Genomic DNA, 18,597 nt, shown 5'->3' with positions numbered 1-18,597 from the left:
TCACCATTTAAGGTCAAGCCGCATCTCTCAAGTCTCTCCAGTACAGCGTGTAGTCACTGGTCATGTGTCTCACGATCCGGTGCATGGACGATGATGTCATCGGATGTGTTTGCAACTCCTTCGATGCCAGCCAGTGCCGTTGCCACTTCATGTTGGTACTGCTCACTCGCAGACGAGACTCCAAATATGAGCCTTTTGCAGGGGTATGTTCCACTGTGCACGGCGAATGTTGTTATGGCTCTTGACTCTGGTGTGAGCTCCATTTGATGGTAGCCCCATTTTAGATCGAGTTTACTAAACACAACTGAACCGTTCATGTCATGTAACAGTTCATCTACTGTCGGGATTGGATATCTTCCCCGGATGATAGCCCTGTTTGCCATTCTCATATCTAGGCATAGTCTGATGTCAGTATCTTTTGCTTTGGGAACTACTACGACTGGGTTTACCCACGGTGTTGGGCCCTTAACCTTTTCGATAATGTCCATGCTTAGCAGCTCCTCTATCTTCTTGTTGACTGCCTCCATCAGATGGAATGGTCGGTACTCGTCTCAGTGGTTGTGCTACGGGTTCCACGTCGTTGTCGATGTGCAGACTGATCTGTTTGGTATTGAGCTTACCAACCCCTGTGAAGAGCTTTGGGTACTTCCTCTTTACCTCTGCCCTGATATCAGTCACCACTGCTACATCTACACCCACTTTTAGCACACCTAGCTCCATAGCTGTCTCTCTCCCTAGTAGTGGTATTCCCTGACCCACTACTACTGTGAACTCTGCTTGGGTTTCCTTTTTCCCTATCTTCACCTCACATGTGAACATTCCCTTCACTGGCAGTGGTTCCTTTGACGAGTATGTATACAGCTTTTTGTCTGAAGTGGAGGACTGACACTTAATTTTTTCTCTTTTTAGTCCTTCCCATGTGTTTTCATCTACTATATTGGTCGTAGCCCCTGAGTCAATTAACATTACTAGGTCTACACCACCCACATTAAATGTTAATCTATCAATATCGCTACTGTCATGTACTACAAATGCATAATCTTTATCCTGTTGCTCTTCCTTTTCTGAGTCTACATATTTCACCGACTGTTTGCCACCTTTAGATTTGCACATTTTCGCACAGTGGTCTTTACCACCGCACCTCCTGCAGGTTTGCCCGCGTGCTGGACATGTTTCATCTTTTGCAAAGTGGTCTCCGTGCCAACGATAGCACACTTTCTCTTTCCCTTTTCCTTCCCCTTCACGTTTTCGGCTCTTCTTGGCCCATTTCCCTTTGGATACCTGGTTCACAGTCTCAGTTGCCTTTGCGTCCGTGTTACTCACTCTCATTGCTGCCATCTGTTGTTCTACTCTTTCACACTGTGCATCAATCTCCAGCGCTCTCGCTAAAGTCAATCCCGAACCCTCCTCAAGCAGCTTTCTCCGCACATATTCTAACGTGCATTTACTCAGCACCGCATCCCAGAGCTGGTTAGACATATCCGCCCCAAAACCACAGTCTTTAGCTGTCTGGCGCAAACGTGTTACAAACTGTTGTACAGTCTCGCCATTGTTCTGTGACAATTGGTAGAAAGTCTGGCGCGCGAATGCGGTATTCACCTGAAGCACAAAATAGTTGTTTAGTGCATCCACTGCTTTGGCATAATTTCAGGACCTCTCGTGTCGTCAAGGGTAGAGAAAACGTCCTGCACATCTGTCCCTGCGTGATGCAAAAGTAATGCTCTTCTCCTAATCTTTGTACTTGCGTTGACATTGTCCGTCATTGTCAGACCTTTACCATCTGCGAACAACTCGAAAGCCGTTAGCCATCTACTCCAACGAGGACCTTAGCGTAGGAGGCTCGTTGTAGCAATCAAACTTTGGCACGTTGGTGTTCTCCATCTCGCGGACGAACTAAACTCACTTTCCAGATTTAACTATTCGAATTTAGTATCCTCGTCGCCACTGTTACACTTCTAACTTGCATATTGTGCCAAGTAGAACCGAATTAAATCATACGCACACCGAGAGCCACGTTTCACATCACTTTACTCCATATTTATTCTTCCTCCGCGTTCCGCATCAAAGCACGACGTAATGACGTAATCAATACACGACAGTGAATTGATTTTCTTTCTTCACAAGGCATTTGCATTCGCTTTTATTAGATGTGACCACCGCGCCTTTTTTAATCTCATGAACACACTGTACAAGTGCACACGCCAGACTGCGTGATCACTTCGCCGCTGAATCTACGGTGGCTCATAAGGTACCAACAGTGCAATATACAAAACAGCCGTAAGGGAAATTCGCACCACAGAGTACACAGTTTTTATACATTTTAACAGGTTGTAAAAATACTACCTTTCAGTTCAATAAAATGTATAAGGAAATAATAATTAGACAATATGAAGTTGTCCGGTAATGGGTTTTCAGTAGATGTTGAATTGTTGTGTATGGCTTCTTGATTCTTTTTCATTTCTCATGTTGCTGTAAGTATTAGTTGTTGAGTAACTGACTGACAGACCATCTAGTCTACTACTACTACTTTCGGCTGCTCCCGTTAGGGGTCGCCACAGCGGATCATCCGTTTCCATTTCTTCCTGTCTTCTGCGTCTTCCTCTGTCACACCAGCCACCTGCATGTCTTCCCTCACCACATCCATAAACCTCCTCTTTGGCCTTCCTCTTCTCCTGTTCCCTGGCAGCTCCATATTCAGCATCCTTCTCCCAATATACTCAGCATCTCTCCTCCACACATGTCCAAGCCATCTCAATCTTGCCTCTCTTGCTTTGTCTCCAAACCGTCCAACCTGAGCGGTCCCTCTAATATAATCGTTCCTAATCCTGTCCTTCTTCGTTACTCCCAGTGAAAATCTTAGCATTTTCAACTCTGCCACCTCCAGCTCCGCCTCCTGCCTTTCGTCAGTGCCACTGTCTCCAAACCATATAACATAGCTGGTCTCACAACCATCTTGTAAACGTTCCCTTTAACTCTTGCTGATACCCTTCTGTCGCAAATCACTCCTGACACACTTCTCCACCCACTCCAACCTGCCTGCACTCTCTTTTTCACCTCTCTACTGCACTCCCCGTTACTTTGGACAGTTGACCCCAAGTATTTAAACTCAAATGCCTTTGTCACCTCCACTCCTTGCATCCTGACCATTCCACTGTCCTCTCTCTCATTCACGCATATGTATTCCGTCTTGCTCCTACTGACTTTCATTCCTCTTCTCTCCAGTGCATACCTCCACCTCTCCAGGCTCTCCTCAACCCGCACCCTACTCTCGCTACAGATCACAATGTCATCCGCGAACATCATCGTCCATGGAGACTCCTGCCTGATCTTGTCCGTCAACCTGTCCATCACCATTGCAAACAAGAAAGGGCTCAGAGCCGATCCTTGATGTAATCCGACCTCCACCTTGAGCCCATCTGTCATTCCAACCGCACACCTCACCATTGTCACACTTCCCTCATACGTATCCTGCACCACTCCTACATACGTCTGCAACTCCTGACTTCCTCATACAATACCACACCTCCTCTCTCGGCACTCTGTCATAAGCTTTCCCTAAATCTACAAAGACACAATGCAACTCTTTCTGGCCTTCTCTATACTTCTCAATCAATATTCTCAAAGCAAACATCGCATCTGTGGTGCTCTTTTGTGGCATGAAACCATACTGCTGCTTGCTGATCGTCACCTCTCCTCTTAACCTAGCTTCTATTACTCTTTCCCAAATCTTCATGCTGTGGCTGATCAACTTTATACCTCTAGTTGTTACAGTTCTGCACATCGCCCTTGTTCTTGAAAATCGGTACCAGTATGCTTCTTCTCCACTCCTCAGGCATCCTCTCACTTTCCAGGATTGTGTTAAACAATCTAGTTAAAAACTCCACTGCCATCTCTCCTAAACATCTCCATGCCTCCACAGGTATGTCATCAGGACCAACTGCCTTTCCACTCTTCATCCTCTTCATAGCTGCCCTCACTTCCTCCTTGCTAATCCGCTGAACTTCCTGATTCACTATCCCTACATCATCCAACCTTCTCTCGCTCTCATTTTCTTCATTCATCAGCCCCTCAAAGTATTCCTTCCACCTTCTTAGCACACTCTCCTCGCTTGTCAGCACATTTCCTTTGCAGCTTGGTCCCTCTGTCTAGCCAATTGGTACAAGTCCTTTTCTCCTTCCTTAGTGTCTAATCTGTCATACAACTCACCATACGCCTTTTCCTTTGCCTTTGCCACCTCTCTCTTTGCTTTATGCTGCATCTCCTTGTACTCCTGTCTACGTTCTTCATCTCTCTTACTATCCCACTTCTTCTTTGCCAACCTTTTCCTCTGTATAATTTGCTGTACTTCCTCATTCCACGACCAAGTCTCCTTGTCTTCCTTCCTCTGTCCTGATGACACACCAAGTACCTTCCTAGCTGTCTCCCTCACTATTTCTGCAGTGGTTGTCCAGCCATCTGGCAACTCTTCACTACCACCCAGTGCCTGTCTTAACTCCTGCCTGAACTTCACACAACAGTCTTCCTTCTTCAACTTCCACCATTTGATCTTCGGCTGTGTCTTCACTCGCTTCCTCTTCTTGGTCTCCAAAGTCATCCTACAGACCACCATCCGATGCTGCCTAGCTACGTTCTCCCCTGTCACCACCTTGCAGTCTCCAATCCCTTTTAGATGGCGCCTTCTACATAAGATATAGTCCACCTGTGTGCACTTTCCTCCACTCTTGTATGTCACCCTGTGTTCCTCCCTCTTCTTGAAATATGTATTCACCACAGCCATTTCCGTCCTTTTCGCAAAATCGACCACCATCTGTCCTTCCACATTTCTCTTCTTGACTCCATACCTTCCCATCACCTCCTCATCACCTCTGTTCCCTTCACCAACATGTCCATTGAAATCCGCTCCAATCACCACTCTCTCCTCCTTGGGTACCCTCTCCACCATGTCGTCCAACTCACTCCAGAATTCTTCTTTTTCATCCATCTCACACCCAACTTGCGGGGCATATGCGCTGATAACATTCAGCAATAAACCTTCAATTTCCAGCTTCATACTCATCACTCTGTCTGACACTCTCTTCACCTCCAGCACGCTCTTGACATACTCTTCCTTCAGAATTACCCCTATCCCATTACTCCTCCCATTCACACCATGGTAGAAGAGTTTGAACCCACCTCCGATACTCCTGGCCTTACTCCCCTTCCACCTGGTCTCTTACACACACAGTATGCCTACCTTTCTTCTTTCCATCATGTCAGCCAGCTCTCTCCCTTTACCAGTCATAGTGCCAACATTCAAAGTTCCAACTCTCACCTCCACATGCCTACCCTTCCTCCTCTCTAGCTGCCTCTGGACATGCTTTCCCCCTCTCCTTCTCCTTCGCCCAACAGTAGCATAGTTTCCACCGACACCCTACTGGTTAACAGTACCGGTGGCGGTCGTTGGTAACCCGGGCCTCGACCGATCCGGTATGTAAGTCTTATTTATGATCCGCATATTTGATTTGGCAAAGATTTTACGCCGGATGCCCTTCCTGACGCAACCCTCCCCATTTGTCCGGGCTTGGGACCGGCACTAAGGATGCACTGGCTTGTGCATCCTCAGTGGCTGGGTTACAGACCATCTAGTCTGTTGTTTATTAATGTTTGAGTAAGGGGCAGGCAAAATAAGATTTTCTTCTCCCTGCTCCTTTTCAGTCATGGAATGTGTAAATTGAGTTGTATTTGATCATAAATTGATTGTTCCTTCTGGAGCTGTGCATTATCATGAGCGGAATAAACTATAATGAAATGAAATGGTCTTCGGTTCGATTCCAGCCGGCAACCTTTGTTGTATGTTATACCCATATCTCTCCCTCATTTCCTGTCTGCCTCGCCACTGTCATTTAAAAAGGTGAAAATACCAAGAAGTAATGTGAATAACGGGAGTACTGCCTCATACTTTTCCACTTCGAATACAGGCGAACGTAAATAGCCTACTCTGCTATGCAACTGCAATGACTTCAGTCTTTTTTTGGTGATAATCCGCGTCTTTATTGGCGCATCACCGGCCCTCTGAGAGTGGTTACCCTAGTAACGTTGCGTGAACAACCAGAGGGTGCCAAACGATTTCCTTATTTGACTACAAGTCCCATAAGAAGGTTGGTGCTCTTACGTTATCGGCAGTAGCCAGTGACGCGGTGTTCCGTCGCCGGTGAAGAAGTTTGAAAACAAACATGTGAAACTTTTAGCGTGCTGCGTCTGTAACTATGTGATTGTTTTGATCAACCAAATTCATAAGACTAGATCTGAAAAACAAGCCAAGTTGATAAGTAGCGTAGCGGAAGACAAATCAGGTAAGTAAGCGTCAGAGTTTACAGCGCTTTTTTTTGGTCATGAGGCTGAGAGTGGATCAACACGCTGTCTTTCACACGTCACTTCACGACTAGCTAACCACTTACATAAAAAGCTGTGCTGATTTGATATTGTCAGCCTTGTGGATGATGTTAAGCGTTGGTGATTTTGAGTTTGACTTAACGTAGCACCATTAGACATTATTAGGAACATGTTAGCCACTAAGCTAAATACCAGGTTATTGCTAAGGTGACTCTGGAGGTGCAGTCCCATAATCGTTCAGCTGTCATGGCCGCCTGTCTGCCAAAAAAAAAAATTCTGTATGAGTGAGTTGCAAGCATGAATGACCCCACTGTGTTTGAAACGTCATGGCTCTTTGCCAAGTCAGATTCAAACGTCTCAGCACGAGTATTGCGCGTATTGGGGAGCAACGTGTCAAACAAGAAAAAGAAAGCAAGCATAATTTGAGTTTTAACATGAGCATGTTTTAATAAGTAAAGGTGCATTTCCATATATGCTTGTTTTTCTCAGTCATCGGATGTCTTCTCTTCTACCTTTGCTTGCCAGTTTAGAATACTGGTCCTTGCTTCAGCGTCTTCAGTATTTGTTATTTGCATTTATGTCCTAATGTTCTGCTTCTATATTTCCACACACCTAAGTCCTTTCCTTTGTTTTCTTTACTGATGGTGCCTTTGTAATTGTTTAAGCAGCATAGTCATCTTTTCAAATTCATGTTGTATCTGCGTGCTAGCTGTTTTAAACTTATCTCCTTGTATTCTCTTTCCCACCATGTTTTATTCTAACCCTTTACACAATTTTTCTGCTTTGGTTTAAACCTCACTCATCTTTTTCTCCTTTCTAATCTCCCCTTGTCTCTCCTCTTTTCCTCCCTTCTTCCTTTTCACTTCCTTCTCTTCCTGATGTCTCCCGGGTAGCAATGGCTTCCCCTGCAGCTCCTTCAGAAACAACTGTTGGGCCACCAGCTACTGTGGACGCTAAAGCGGAGCTTGCTGCCCTCCTGGACCAATGGGAACAGAAGCAGCAAGGCACCACTGAGGAGCTGGTCTCTATCCTCACAAAGTCAGTATTGACTTTGTCTAAAGAAGAATCCTTATGGCGCTTGTCAGAGTGAATCAGTTCATTTGGATACAACATTTATTGACAGATACATTTCATCACTCATCTAATGCCCCTTTTCCACTACATGGTACCGGCTCAACTCGACTTTTTCGTTTTCCATTACTGGAAAGTACTGGCATTTTGGTAACTGTTACCACTTTTCTGGTACCACCTTTGTTGAGGTTCCAAAAAAACCGGAGTGGGTACCAAAATCAGTGCAAACCAGCTACACTGAGGGGGTACTGTTATGGTAATGGAAAAATGACACTCTGCAAGTTGAGTTGAGTGATGACCTCCTCATTATAAACTGACTGCAGGTCCCCACCCTTATAAACAATACAGTGGCGTAACGACCAAAACCAATGATCAGTTTCATGTACCGATATGGGCATGATCATTAACTAGAGTTTCAACAGCCATGCATATTATTCACAGAGGGTTTGGGAATGTTTGCAGTCACAACATTGTAAGATGGTGACAGATGTACTCTTAGGCCCCTCCCTCGGTTCAGGGATGGTCGTTCCCTCTTCACATAGATGGCCTCTTTGACCCCCCGTTCAGACTCGCGTTCCTCCTTATCAAGGATGTGCACATCGTCATCCTTGAAAGAGTGGCCACTGGCCTGTAGATGGGTGTAGATTGCAGAGTCCTGGCCTGATGCGTTAGCTGTTCTGTGTTGGGCCATTCTCTTGGCCAGCATCTCTTTAGTTTCCCCAATGTACAAGTCACGGCAATCCTCCCGGTACTTAACAGTGTACACTATGTTGTTCTGTTTGTGCCGGGGGACCCAATCCTTGGGGTGGACCAACTTCTGGCACAGCGTGTTTTTGTCTGCCTAGACTTTGGTCTAGTTAATGGTCACGCCCACATTTGCATATGAAACTGATCGTTGGTTTCGGTCGTTATTCAGCTGTATTGTTTATAAGGGTGGGGATACCTGCAGTCAGTTTAGACTGAATGACTGACTGATTTAGATGAGTGATGAAACATATCTATCAGCAAACGTTGTATCCAGATGAACTGATTAAACGTTCTTTGGTTTTCTCACCTGGATTATTGATCATGCATAAAGACATTATTGCACTTGTGTTTCTTCTTCGATAGTTAAGTGTGGAGTAATAAACAGAAAGTGAGATGCAATAAGAATTGACATTGAGCACATCCTAGCGTTGCTGCTTTTCTGTCTCCCTGTGTTTCTGGGTATACTGTGTAATTCTAAAGGAAATGACAGTGTCTCCCCTGTTTGCACATAGAATCTCTGATCTAATTGAGCATGAAACAGAGGAGTACCACAAGGCAGACCCTGATCCATTTGATGACCGCCATCCAGGTGAAGCTGCACAACTTGTGTACCACAAATATTTAGACAAGACAATAAGATAAGCTGAACTCACCAACGGTAGTTAACAATAGGTGAATGTTGTGTGTGTTTGTACAGGACGGGCAGACCCAGACTGCATGCTGGGACACATCCTGAAGATGCTTCTCAGGAATGAGGACTTTACCGATGCGGTGAGGAATGCTGTTTCTTTTCTTTTTTTTTGTTTTGGTGTAATTGTGGTCTGAGTAGAGCTCTTTTACAGCAAAATGGAGCAGAGTGGCATTCAATCCAAAGTAAAATATCAATTATCTGGGAAAAAAAGCCATCTTATTTAAGTGTTTTTTTGTCTCTTGGTCTGTCATTGCCTGAAAAAGATTCAAACTTGGTCTAGGTTAGGTTAAGTACCTGCTGTGACTGATAAATTGCTGGCATTCCATTTGTTCCAGTTAGTGATCAGTTACGTGATGACCAGCAGAGAACTGAGTCTCAATACAGCAGCATGTCGTCTGCTTCAGAACATTATGCCAGGCCTGGAGAGTGATGTGGTCTTCCAAGAAAGGGTATGGTATTATCAGACCTTAATTACTCTATAGATAGGTCTACTTTTTCAAAGACAGTAAAGAGAAACAATCAAGTTTGAAAGGGGTAAGACAACATGCAACCAGTCACCAGGACTTGGTATGAATTTGTTGTCATGTTTATTTATTTTTTTATTATTATATTTTTTCAGACACAGTATTACCAGTGTGTTTTGCAATCCATGTCAGTAAAACTGATTATATCCAAACAGAGGAGTAGTTATTAGTGTGTTAATTGTGATAAAAGAAACATTAGTTGATAAATTTGTCAGCATTAATGATTAGTTGAAAACGAAATGATTGTAATTGCAGTGTGTCTTATCTTGCAAGAGCAAGTTGACAAGTGAAAGTTGCAGACAAATCTTTATATCTAAAACAAGATAATGTTGAACCACTATCACAATTTCATAATTTTTTTGCATTTGATGCTATGTCCCTGGTCCAGCGCACATGTATTTGTCCGCACCCCTATGTTCACCAGTGTGATTTTGTGAAGTTGAAAATTATTACCTTTCTATATATGCCAATTTATTTTACTTCTTACTGAGACTTGGAGTTCTTCTGAGTAGGTCTGCTATGTGCTGTGTCTCAACAGGAGGGTTTGGTTGAGAGGCTGTTCAGTTGGGCCCGGGAGGCAGAGCGACCGCTGTGCATCTACGCCGCTGGTCTATTGGCAAGAGCCATGTGCAACCAGGAAATAGCTGCCAACTATAGGGAGGAGAACTCTCAGCTGGTGAGTAACACACTCTGAAAACATACACTTGTATGCATGTCCACATGCAAAATTATTACAAGCTCACACATACAACTGAGGAGTGTAAACAAAGACATATGCAAAATCACATTTCACTATTGCTCCATCGTGACATGAAACACATTACAGCTGAAGAAATGTGCAGAATATATAAATAACTGCACAACAACAACAAAACATTAAAAAAAGGCTACAGGAAAAAATCCATAAAAGTCATAGGGACTTAGATGTTGTGTCAAGGTTTTGAAAGGTCTATAATTTAAGGGGCAGAGCCGTAAGGGCTTTAAAAACAATCAGAAAGATGTTTAAATCATTTCTTAAACCAACTGGGAAGAGCAGGGCTTACATGTTCCTTTTTCCTGAAGCCTTTCAGCAGCCTAACTGCAGCATTCTGCATTTGTTGCAAGCAGTACAGGAAAGACTACCCCAGTAAACTTGCAATTACAATAGTGTAGTCTAAAAGAGATTAGGGTTTGGAGGACTATCTCTCTTATTGCGTAAAAAATGACTCAAAACCGAAAGTCACTAGATTTTCTAAGATCTTGTACACTTTTTAAAGGTAGAATTAATGCGAGTTTTTGTAATGGCTCATAGTAACTCAACCTGCTTAACCCAAACTTTTAGGTACCCCTCATGATCCGGCGTCTGTTTGAGCTGCAGTCTGAAGAGTTAACAGAACACTCCAGTCCTGCTAAGACCCACCTGAGCCTCTTTCACAAACCTGGAGACGAAGTGAATCGAACTCTGAGCGCCACACTCACAACAGATCCACAGCCATTGAGGGAGGATGAGGAAGAGGAGAGAGAGGAGGAAGAGAGGAGAGAGAGACAGGAGGAGGAGAGCAGGTCAGCATCAGAGGGCAGATCCAGACCATCATTTGTGTTGGTCACCGCTCAAAAAAGGAACAGTAGCTGTAACAGCGGCAGGGGTGTTTCTGGGTCAATCCGACTGCTCCCAGACCCTGTGTACCAACCCACCCCAGACCCAACCCTCAGGGAATCGGAGGGGATACTGGAAGGAGGAACAGGAGGGGGAGGAGGAAAGAAGAAGGTGGTTAAAGAGAACGGAAGAAAGGCAAAACAGAAACTGAACTTCACCTCCTCTGCCCCAGGCACAGAAGATTGGGAGGAGGGGAGCAAAACTAGTGGCCAGCTGGCCAATAGCACCTCTTGGTTTGAGATGAGCTCGATGGTGATTGGCTCAAACTACTGCCTGTCACCACTGAGCCTGGCCATGGAGCAGAGGCTGATTCTTCAGTATCTAACACCACTTGGAGATTATCAAGAGGTGAGAATACAACCAAACCAATCCAAACCTCTCGGTCATGGGCATCTCTGTGTAGGATGACTGTCCTACCTCACCCAGAAAAACATAAAAAAGAAACTGTTGAGTCATGTCTTGGTTGCAGATTGAACTAGATCTTGAAGAACATCATGACACCCTCTTATTGATGGATAATATCCCCTCTGCGTATTTAAGATGGTCTCAAAAAAATCCCTAGGGGATTATGGCTGTGACATTTAGATTAGTAACTACTGGCTGTTAGTGGTTTTGTTGATCCATGTAGCTTGATTGACTAGTAGACTTTTTGTGGTTTTGGAAAAAAAAAATCTAAAATAGAAATTTAAATGAACATGCAAATTCTATAGATATCACATAATTATGGGCTAACTTCGTCTCTTCTTTCTACCATGCAGTTACTGGCTGTGTTCATGCAGCTTAACACCAGAGCCCTGCTGATGAGCTACATTGACCTCAGGCGGACCAATGATGTTCAACTCACCTTCGAAGCCCTGCTGGTAATACAATCACTGCTATCACAGACTACCAAAGTATCATCACTGTAACACTGCACTATTTCAAAAAATCAGTTCAGAACCAAGATATTTTTTCTTTGTTTCCATGATTTTCCTCATCATTTATGTACTAGAACCTTTTCAGATGCCAAGCTCAGATATCAGCATTCACTGGTCTCAAATCTGGAGGCAGATTTCACTGAAGTTGCAAAACTCCAAACCCTTTAAATATAAAGAAAGGCACAACTTTACAGACAGTTTCTGAGTATCTAAGTAGGTTGCCTGGCTCACCAGTCAGCCAGCTAGCCAGTAAATTACATAATCAGCTAGATAGCTAGTTACAGTAGTTATTTACTTAGCCAGTTAGTGAGTCTTTACATAGTCTGCCTGTCTGCCGTTAAGTAACCCCCCAGTCCCACATATCAGCTGTGTCTGTTTGTCAGTGATAATCCAATCCCTTATGGGTGAGGCTCTTCCACACTCCATATAAGTGACACCCACCATCCATAACTGACAGATGTCTGAACGTCTACACTACAGGACTGTCTTTGAATGGCTGTTTGTGTACAATACGCAAACAATGTGAAAGATACCTAGCGCTGTTAGGAAATTTGTATCCCAGAGAGGGGAGAGCAGGATTTGTTGTTGGAATATTGCAAAAAGAGATCCTGATTGGACATTGGCATGCAAGAAAACACATCAGTCTATGTGATGGTTTCTACGTTTCCTTTTCACGTCATGTCCTTGAGAGACTGGTTAAGTTCACAAATCTACAAACTCTACTGGTCTGGTGACTCAATGCTAAGTCTCAATTCTACCCGCTAATGCCATTCTTTGAAATTTCTACTTCTTGTTGTGCGCTGTCCACTGCAAGATTATTAAAAATTATTTTAAGAAAATAAACATGCCTTATTTCTAGAAATCTTATCTACTTTTTTGCCCAAAAAGAAAAATAATCGTGTCAAGCATGTTTTATGTAAGAAAAGCAACCTTGTTTTTAGACACTTTATCTTTCTTTATCTCACTAAGATATTGCAGCTAATTTTGAGCTGATTGATCTAAAGACAAGCTCTACACATGCACAACATCAGAGGAACCAGATTTCTTTTCCTGATTTTAAGAATTATCACTGGGAAAGTGCCCAAATCACATTGTTCAGGTGGACACCAAGCCTTGAAGTTGAAGTTGGCAACTCTGTATAATTTTTTTTATTTATAAATTTATTTCTGATTTTTCCCTTTTTCTCCCAGTTTAGTGGCCAACCAATCCCTATTTTAGTTCAAACACCCACCCTCGTACTGCATGCGTTCGCCAACTACATCTCTCTGGCCAGCAGTCTCGAAGGAGACGCCTTGCCACTTTCGTGACAAGGCGAATTCAGGCCGAACCACTGCTTTTTCCGACACACACAGAGACGCATTCATGTGACGAACACAAGCCGACTCCACCCCCCTCCCGAAGACAGCGTTGCCAATTATTGCTGCTTCATCGTGACCGGGGCGCGAACCCCGGTCTCCAGTGGGCAACTGCATCAACACAAAGCCAATGCTTAGACCGCTACACCACCGCGGACCCAAACTCTGTATAATGTTTGTGCCAGAATTAGGAACCATAAAAGCCGTGAGTTTAGCTGTGACGGTCTCACTCTGCTTTATTTCATCAATAAAGTCTTCTGTTCTCAGACTCTGTTGTCTGCTATTCCTTATCTTGGGGTGAAATTGAACTACAATTAAAACTAGCCTCTTATACCTTATTTCAAGACAGATTTACGAACTAAATTCATCTTCTTTTAAGAAATATCACCTCATTATAAACATTCGTCTTATATTAGACAAGCTAATTTAAAGAATAAAATGCTTACTTTAAGATAACTTAAAACACATTTACTCAATTTAAGCAAGTTTATCCAATATACTTCCGTTGTAGTTGCTTATGACAAGCCCAATTGATTATTTTTAGGGATGTTGGTTAGAAATTTTGTCTAGTTTTAAGTTTTCCAGTGGCTAGAATTTTATGCTTGTTTCAAGAGTCCTTACCAAGAAAGAAATGCTTACCCCGTTGGCAGATTTTTTTTGCTTGAAACATGAAACATTTACTACTTTACAGAAAATGTGACTTCTTTTTAGTAGTGTATTTTTTGCAGCGTCCCATACTGGGAAGGGCCCAGCTGTCATCAGCAATACTTCATCTTCACTTGCAACCACCTACATTTTTTTTGGGGGGGGGGGCTTCATTATATAATTTAATGGTTATTGTGTCTTTAGGTGATGTGGCACTTCAGTTTCTTTCAGACATAAAAAAACATGTACATCTAAAAGTAATGCTTGAACACAGACATATTCACTTATGGTGATTAACTCTCATTTTTTATAACTGATTATGTTGATATTTCACTTAAATTACAAATTAAACAACATTGGCACAAATGTGAGTTTCATATTTGTCACTCTCCTCCACTTGTCTTTTCAGTACCTGGCCTCCTTGCTCCTCCATAAGAAGTTTGCAGCAGATTTCATAGCGCAGGGAGGAGTCCAGATGCTACTAGAGATCCCGAGGCCGTCTATGGCAGCCACTGGAGTTTCTCTGTGTCTGTACTACCTGGCTTACAACCAGGATGCTATGGAGAGGGTGGGTTTGTGAAAAGCACTATATGAATATTGTTGTTATTATAATACACACCAAGACAGAACTCCCTATACACACACACACACACACACACACGTGCACAAACATACAAACATAGACTTCCTACACTCAAATTCTGTTGCTTCTGTGTGTGATTTTGTGTGCCATCTAGGTTTGTATGCTGTCCGACAGCGTGCTTTCAGACATGGTTTCCTACGCTCTGTGGCTGCTGGAGTCATCCCACGCCTCGGGCTGCTGCCACGCTACCATGTTCTTCTCCATCTCCTTCTCCTGCAGGGCTGTGCTGCAGCTCTTTGACAAACAGGATGGCCTACGCAGGCTGGTCAACCTGGTTAGTTTAAAAGCGAATGACAAAGATAATTTTTAATTGTGAAAAATGTCATTAATATAAGCAATCAATAGACGCTCCCTGATCACTACTGCATCACTACTTGTAGAATACTAAACTTTTGTAAATCCTAAGAAACTAAACTGGTGGTTCAGTCACCACTAGTCAAGGCCTCACAGTTAACTTTCTTCCTTTGTTCCTCTTTTGTTCTTTCTTTCTGTCTTTCTCTCCTTTTTCCTACTTCTTTTCCTGTAATCCTTTCCTTCATCCAGATAAGCACCTTAGAGATCCTGAACATTGAGGATCCGGTATCCGTATTGAGTGATGACCAGGTCTTCTCCAGCCGGCAGACAGCCAAGCACACCTGCATGGCCCTGCGCAGGTGAACCTCTCTTTCCTCTTTTTTTGTGTTCTCTCTTTCCCAAGGGTTTTGTCCTCAGACAGTCGGTTGGCATAGCAGTATTGTACCAGTGACACAAGATGACCCATAAGAATACATGAATTGTATGCAACTAAAAAGAATACAGACAGATTAAGACAATGCAGTGAACCAGTTGATACAACCAAGCAATTTAAGTGTGTCATGCTTTAGTCTTCCACATATGCAAATATAGTCAAGTTAATTTTATAGCCCATTATCACAAATAACAAATTTGCCTCAGCGGGCTTTACAGCAATACAACATCCTGTGCTTAGACCCTCTAAAATACACAGTGATACATATACAATGAATGAAAAAAAAAAAAACGGTAAAAACTCAGATAAGTAGAATAAGTTAAAAAGTTTCCATTACCTTTTCATCTATGAATTAAGAAATACAATAGCCTTGGGCGGCATGGTGGCCCAGTGGTTAGCACTGTTGCCTCACAGCAAGAAGGTCCTGGGTTCAAACCCTGGGGTTGTCCAACCTTGAGGTCATCCCAGGTCATCCTCTGTGTGAAGTTTGCATGTTCTCCCCGTGTCTGCGGTGGGTTTTCTCCAGGTGCTCCGGTTTCCCCCATCATCAAAAGAAACATGCATGTTAGGATTTATACTCTTGTCTACGCCCCTGAAGAACTGGAGTTGGTCCCCGGGTGCAGCATGAAGGCGGCAGCCCACTGCTTCTAGCTACACAGATCACAGCTAGGATACCTAGTGGATACCTCGGGGGAGGAATAGGCTACGGCAGTAAACCCCTACAGAAAATCAACATCTACAGTGCTGTTTTTTTTGTGTGTGTGTGTTTTGTTTTTCTTGCCCTTTTGTATCTGTTTAAGTCGGAGAGTAATGCCGGCATTGTGTGTGGCTGCCGCTTCTCCCTCTCATAGCCCCCCCTTCCCATCCATCCCTGTATGTCTGTGTTATGTTTATCTGTTGTCTTGTTTCACCACCATTTATTGTAAAGCAACTTTGAGTGTTAGAAAAGCGCTATATAAGTTTGATTTATTATTATTATTATTATTGTCTAGGTACTTTGAGGCCCAATTGGCAGTGAGGACTGAACAGGTCAAACAGTCCTTGCATGGATCAGAGGGGGGTGCTAGTGTTCCCCAGCAGCCATATTACAAGGTGAGAGTGCTGGATGGTTTTGGTGGATCATGCTGTATGTTAACAGTTGTCACTGCTGTGCTTCCATTAGCAAGATATTAGTTGTTTTAGAAGTACATGCCTATTCCCATCTCTCTACAACTGGACAAACTGGGGTCCTTCCATCTTAATGTAGCAGTCGGTATCGTGTAAATATTTTAGTATGGCAATGAATGTTTAATTGTTGTTATTTCCTTGGAAAACTGTGTTCAATGGAAAACATTTAGAGATGGTAGCATATGTTATTTTACTTTGTGTAACCTTCATACAGGGAAAAATTAAAAACCCTCTTTGTGTTGTACGATAGCCAACCTTTAAAAGTACTACAAGGTCCATTTTGAATGACTTTGTCATTCTTCTGAAAATAAAAACGGCTTTGCAACAAAAAAACAAAAAAAGGCACAGATTACGATAGGAAAGAAAAAGTAACGAAAAAAATATTCATTCATCATTAGTTGCTTATATATATATATATATATATATATATATATAAATTTGTTTAAAGAAACACGATAAAAGTGCTCAACAAATGAGGAGCAGAGTGAGGAACAAATTGTTGAGCACTTTTATCTACACCGTTGATGGTTTCTGGAAGAAAAGAAAAAAACGCTATTTCTGCCCCTTACCCTGTTGAGCACTTTTGAAGCCACCATGGACCCAATGAATTTTATACACACATATATATATATATATATATATATATATATATATACTATATATGTAGGAAAAAGAAAAACTTTAATACGCAGCAGGGCACCCAACGTTGGTGTGTGTGTGTGTGTGTCTGTGTGTGTATCAATATAGATGTAGGAAAAAAAACTTGCAATACATAGTAGTACAAGCTTGTTTCGTGCGTCGCGCACTCATCAGCTGCTAATGTAATTAGCAGCTTTTGAATCACATTAGCAGCTGATGAGTGCGCAACGCACGAAACAAGCTTGTACTGCTATATATTAATTTTTTCCTATATCTTTATTGAGATATATATATATATATATATATATACATGCAAAGACCTTTACTTGTATTTTTTGCGCATATGTAAGGCAGCTGGATGCCTCTTTAGTTTAAAAAAAGGAAAAGGTGGAGAGGGGTTGCAGAATGGTAAAATTTGAATTGGGTCAAATTGATTTAAACTGATTAAATTCAATGATTTTTGATAATATTCTTATTTTGGGGATGCATGTTTGTGGGTGCTTTTCAGGCCTGTACATACAGCAGGGAGCAGGTGGTGGAGATGATGGAGTTTCTCATAGAATGTGGTTCCCCTCAGCTCCACTGGGAGCCTGTAGAGGTTTTTTGCAAGCTCTCCTGTGTTCCTCTCATGCTGCAGCTCATATCTACGGCCTGCGACTGGAGGACTTACTACGGCAGGTAAGGCAAGCACTAGCTCGGGTGCAGACATCTTGTGGAAGTAGCCAAGTGAAATTTAATGTCACGGATCCAAGCTTTATATTTGCAGATTACACTGATTGTGTCCTTGATACCCTCTGCTCTCATCGCAATCATTTTCAAGAGGTGAATTTACAGAGGCCTACGTTTTAATCACTCGAGCCCACGGGTTAGTGGGAATGCAGATGAAACGTCTTGTTGCATTTCATGAAAAGGATACATTTATGGATGCAATGTATTTATTTGATGGCAGAAATTCACAAAGCATAAAAACAATCATAGCAGAATTTTACAATCAAGTCTTCTCTCTTCTCACTTGTCGCCTCTCGATCTCTCCCTTTCTCCTCTTTTATCCAGGGGTATTTCACTGTGTTGGACAGCATGCAGTATACTATACAACATGTAAAATAGTAATATCTAATATATTTAATGCAAACATTAACATATTAATAACCTCTGGTGTTCTTCCTGTTTTTTCTCTCCTTAATGTGCTGTTACCTGTCTCTCTCTTTTGCTCGCTCTCCTCATCGTTTAATTTCTGTCTTTAAATCCCTCCAAGTCATCTCTCTCCGTCAAGTGTGATGTAAAAATAAAGTCTTAGACAATATACCACAAAGAATAAGTAATATATTGACAATCTTAAATATTTCACTTTAGTCCTGTTTTTTGCCTGTCTGTCTGTCTCACCCCATTTACACTTGGTATTAAAATGTGATCTCTATCCGCATACGTTATCCAAATAATAAACGATCCGATCTTACTTTTGC

General features: G+C 42.6%; 1 protein-coding gene across 1 annotated transcript in view; it reads left to right on the top strand.

The window, feature by feature from the left end:
- The first annotated feature begins 6,200 nt into the window (after positions 1–6,200).
- LOC130107018 (DDB1- and CUL4-associated factor 1-like) overlaps positions 6,201–18,597 on the top strand; it is a 56,837-nt gene continuing 44,440 nt past the window's right edge. Inside the window, exons 1-13 of the mRNA XM_056273409.1 lie at positions 6,201–6,332; positions 7,266–7,410; positions 8,703–8,779; positions 8,888–8,961; positions 9,217–9,330; positions 9,944–10,081; positions 10,727–11,389; positions 11,800–11,901; positions 14,368–14,526; positions 14,696–14,875; positions 15,145–15,254; positions 16,321–16,420; positions 17,643–17,812. Coding sequence (XP_056129384.1) covers positions 7,268–7,410; positions 8,703–8,779; positions 8,888–8,961; positions 9,217–9,330; positions 9,944–10,081; positions 10,727–11,389; positions 11,800–11,901; positions 14,368–14,526; positions 14,696–14,875; positions 15,145–15,254; positions 16,321–16,420; positions 17,643–17,812 — 2,030 coding nt within the window. The 5' untranslated portion in view covers positions 6,201–6,332; positions 7,266–7,267. The remainder of the gene's footprint in view (positions 6,333–7,265; positions 7,411–8,702; positions 8,780–8,887; positions 8,962–9,216; positions 9,331–9,943; positions 10,082–10,726; positions 11,390–11,799; positions 11,902–14,367; positions 14,527–14,695; positions 14,876–15,144; positions 15,255–16,320; positions 16,421–17,642; positions 17,813–18,597) is intronic.

Source organism: Lampris incognitus, chromosome 2 (genome assembly GCF_029633865.1).
Source record: "Lampris incognitus isolate fLamInc1 chromosome 2, fLamInc1.hap2, whole genome shotgun sequence".
NCBI lineage: Eukaryota > Metazoa > Chordata > Actinopteri > Lampriformes > Lampridae > Lampris > Lampris incognitus.
This window is presented reverse-complemented; position numbering and strand designations above follow the sequence as displayed.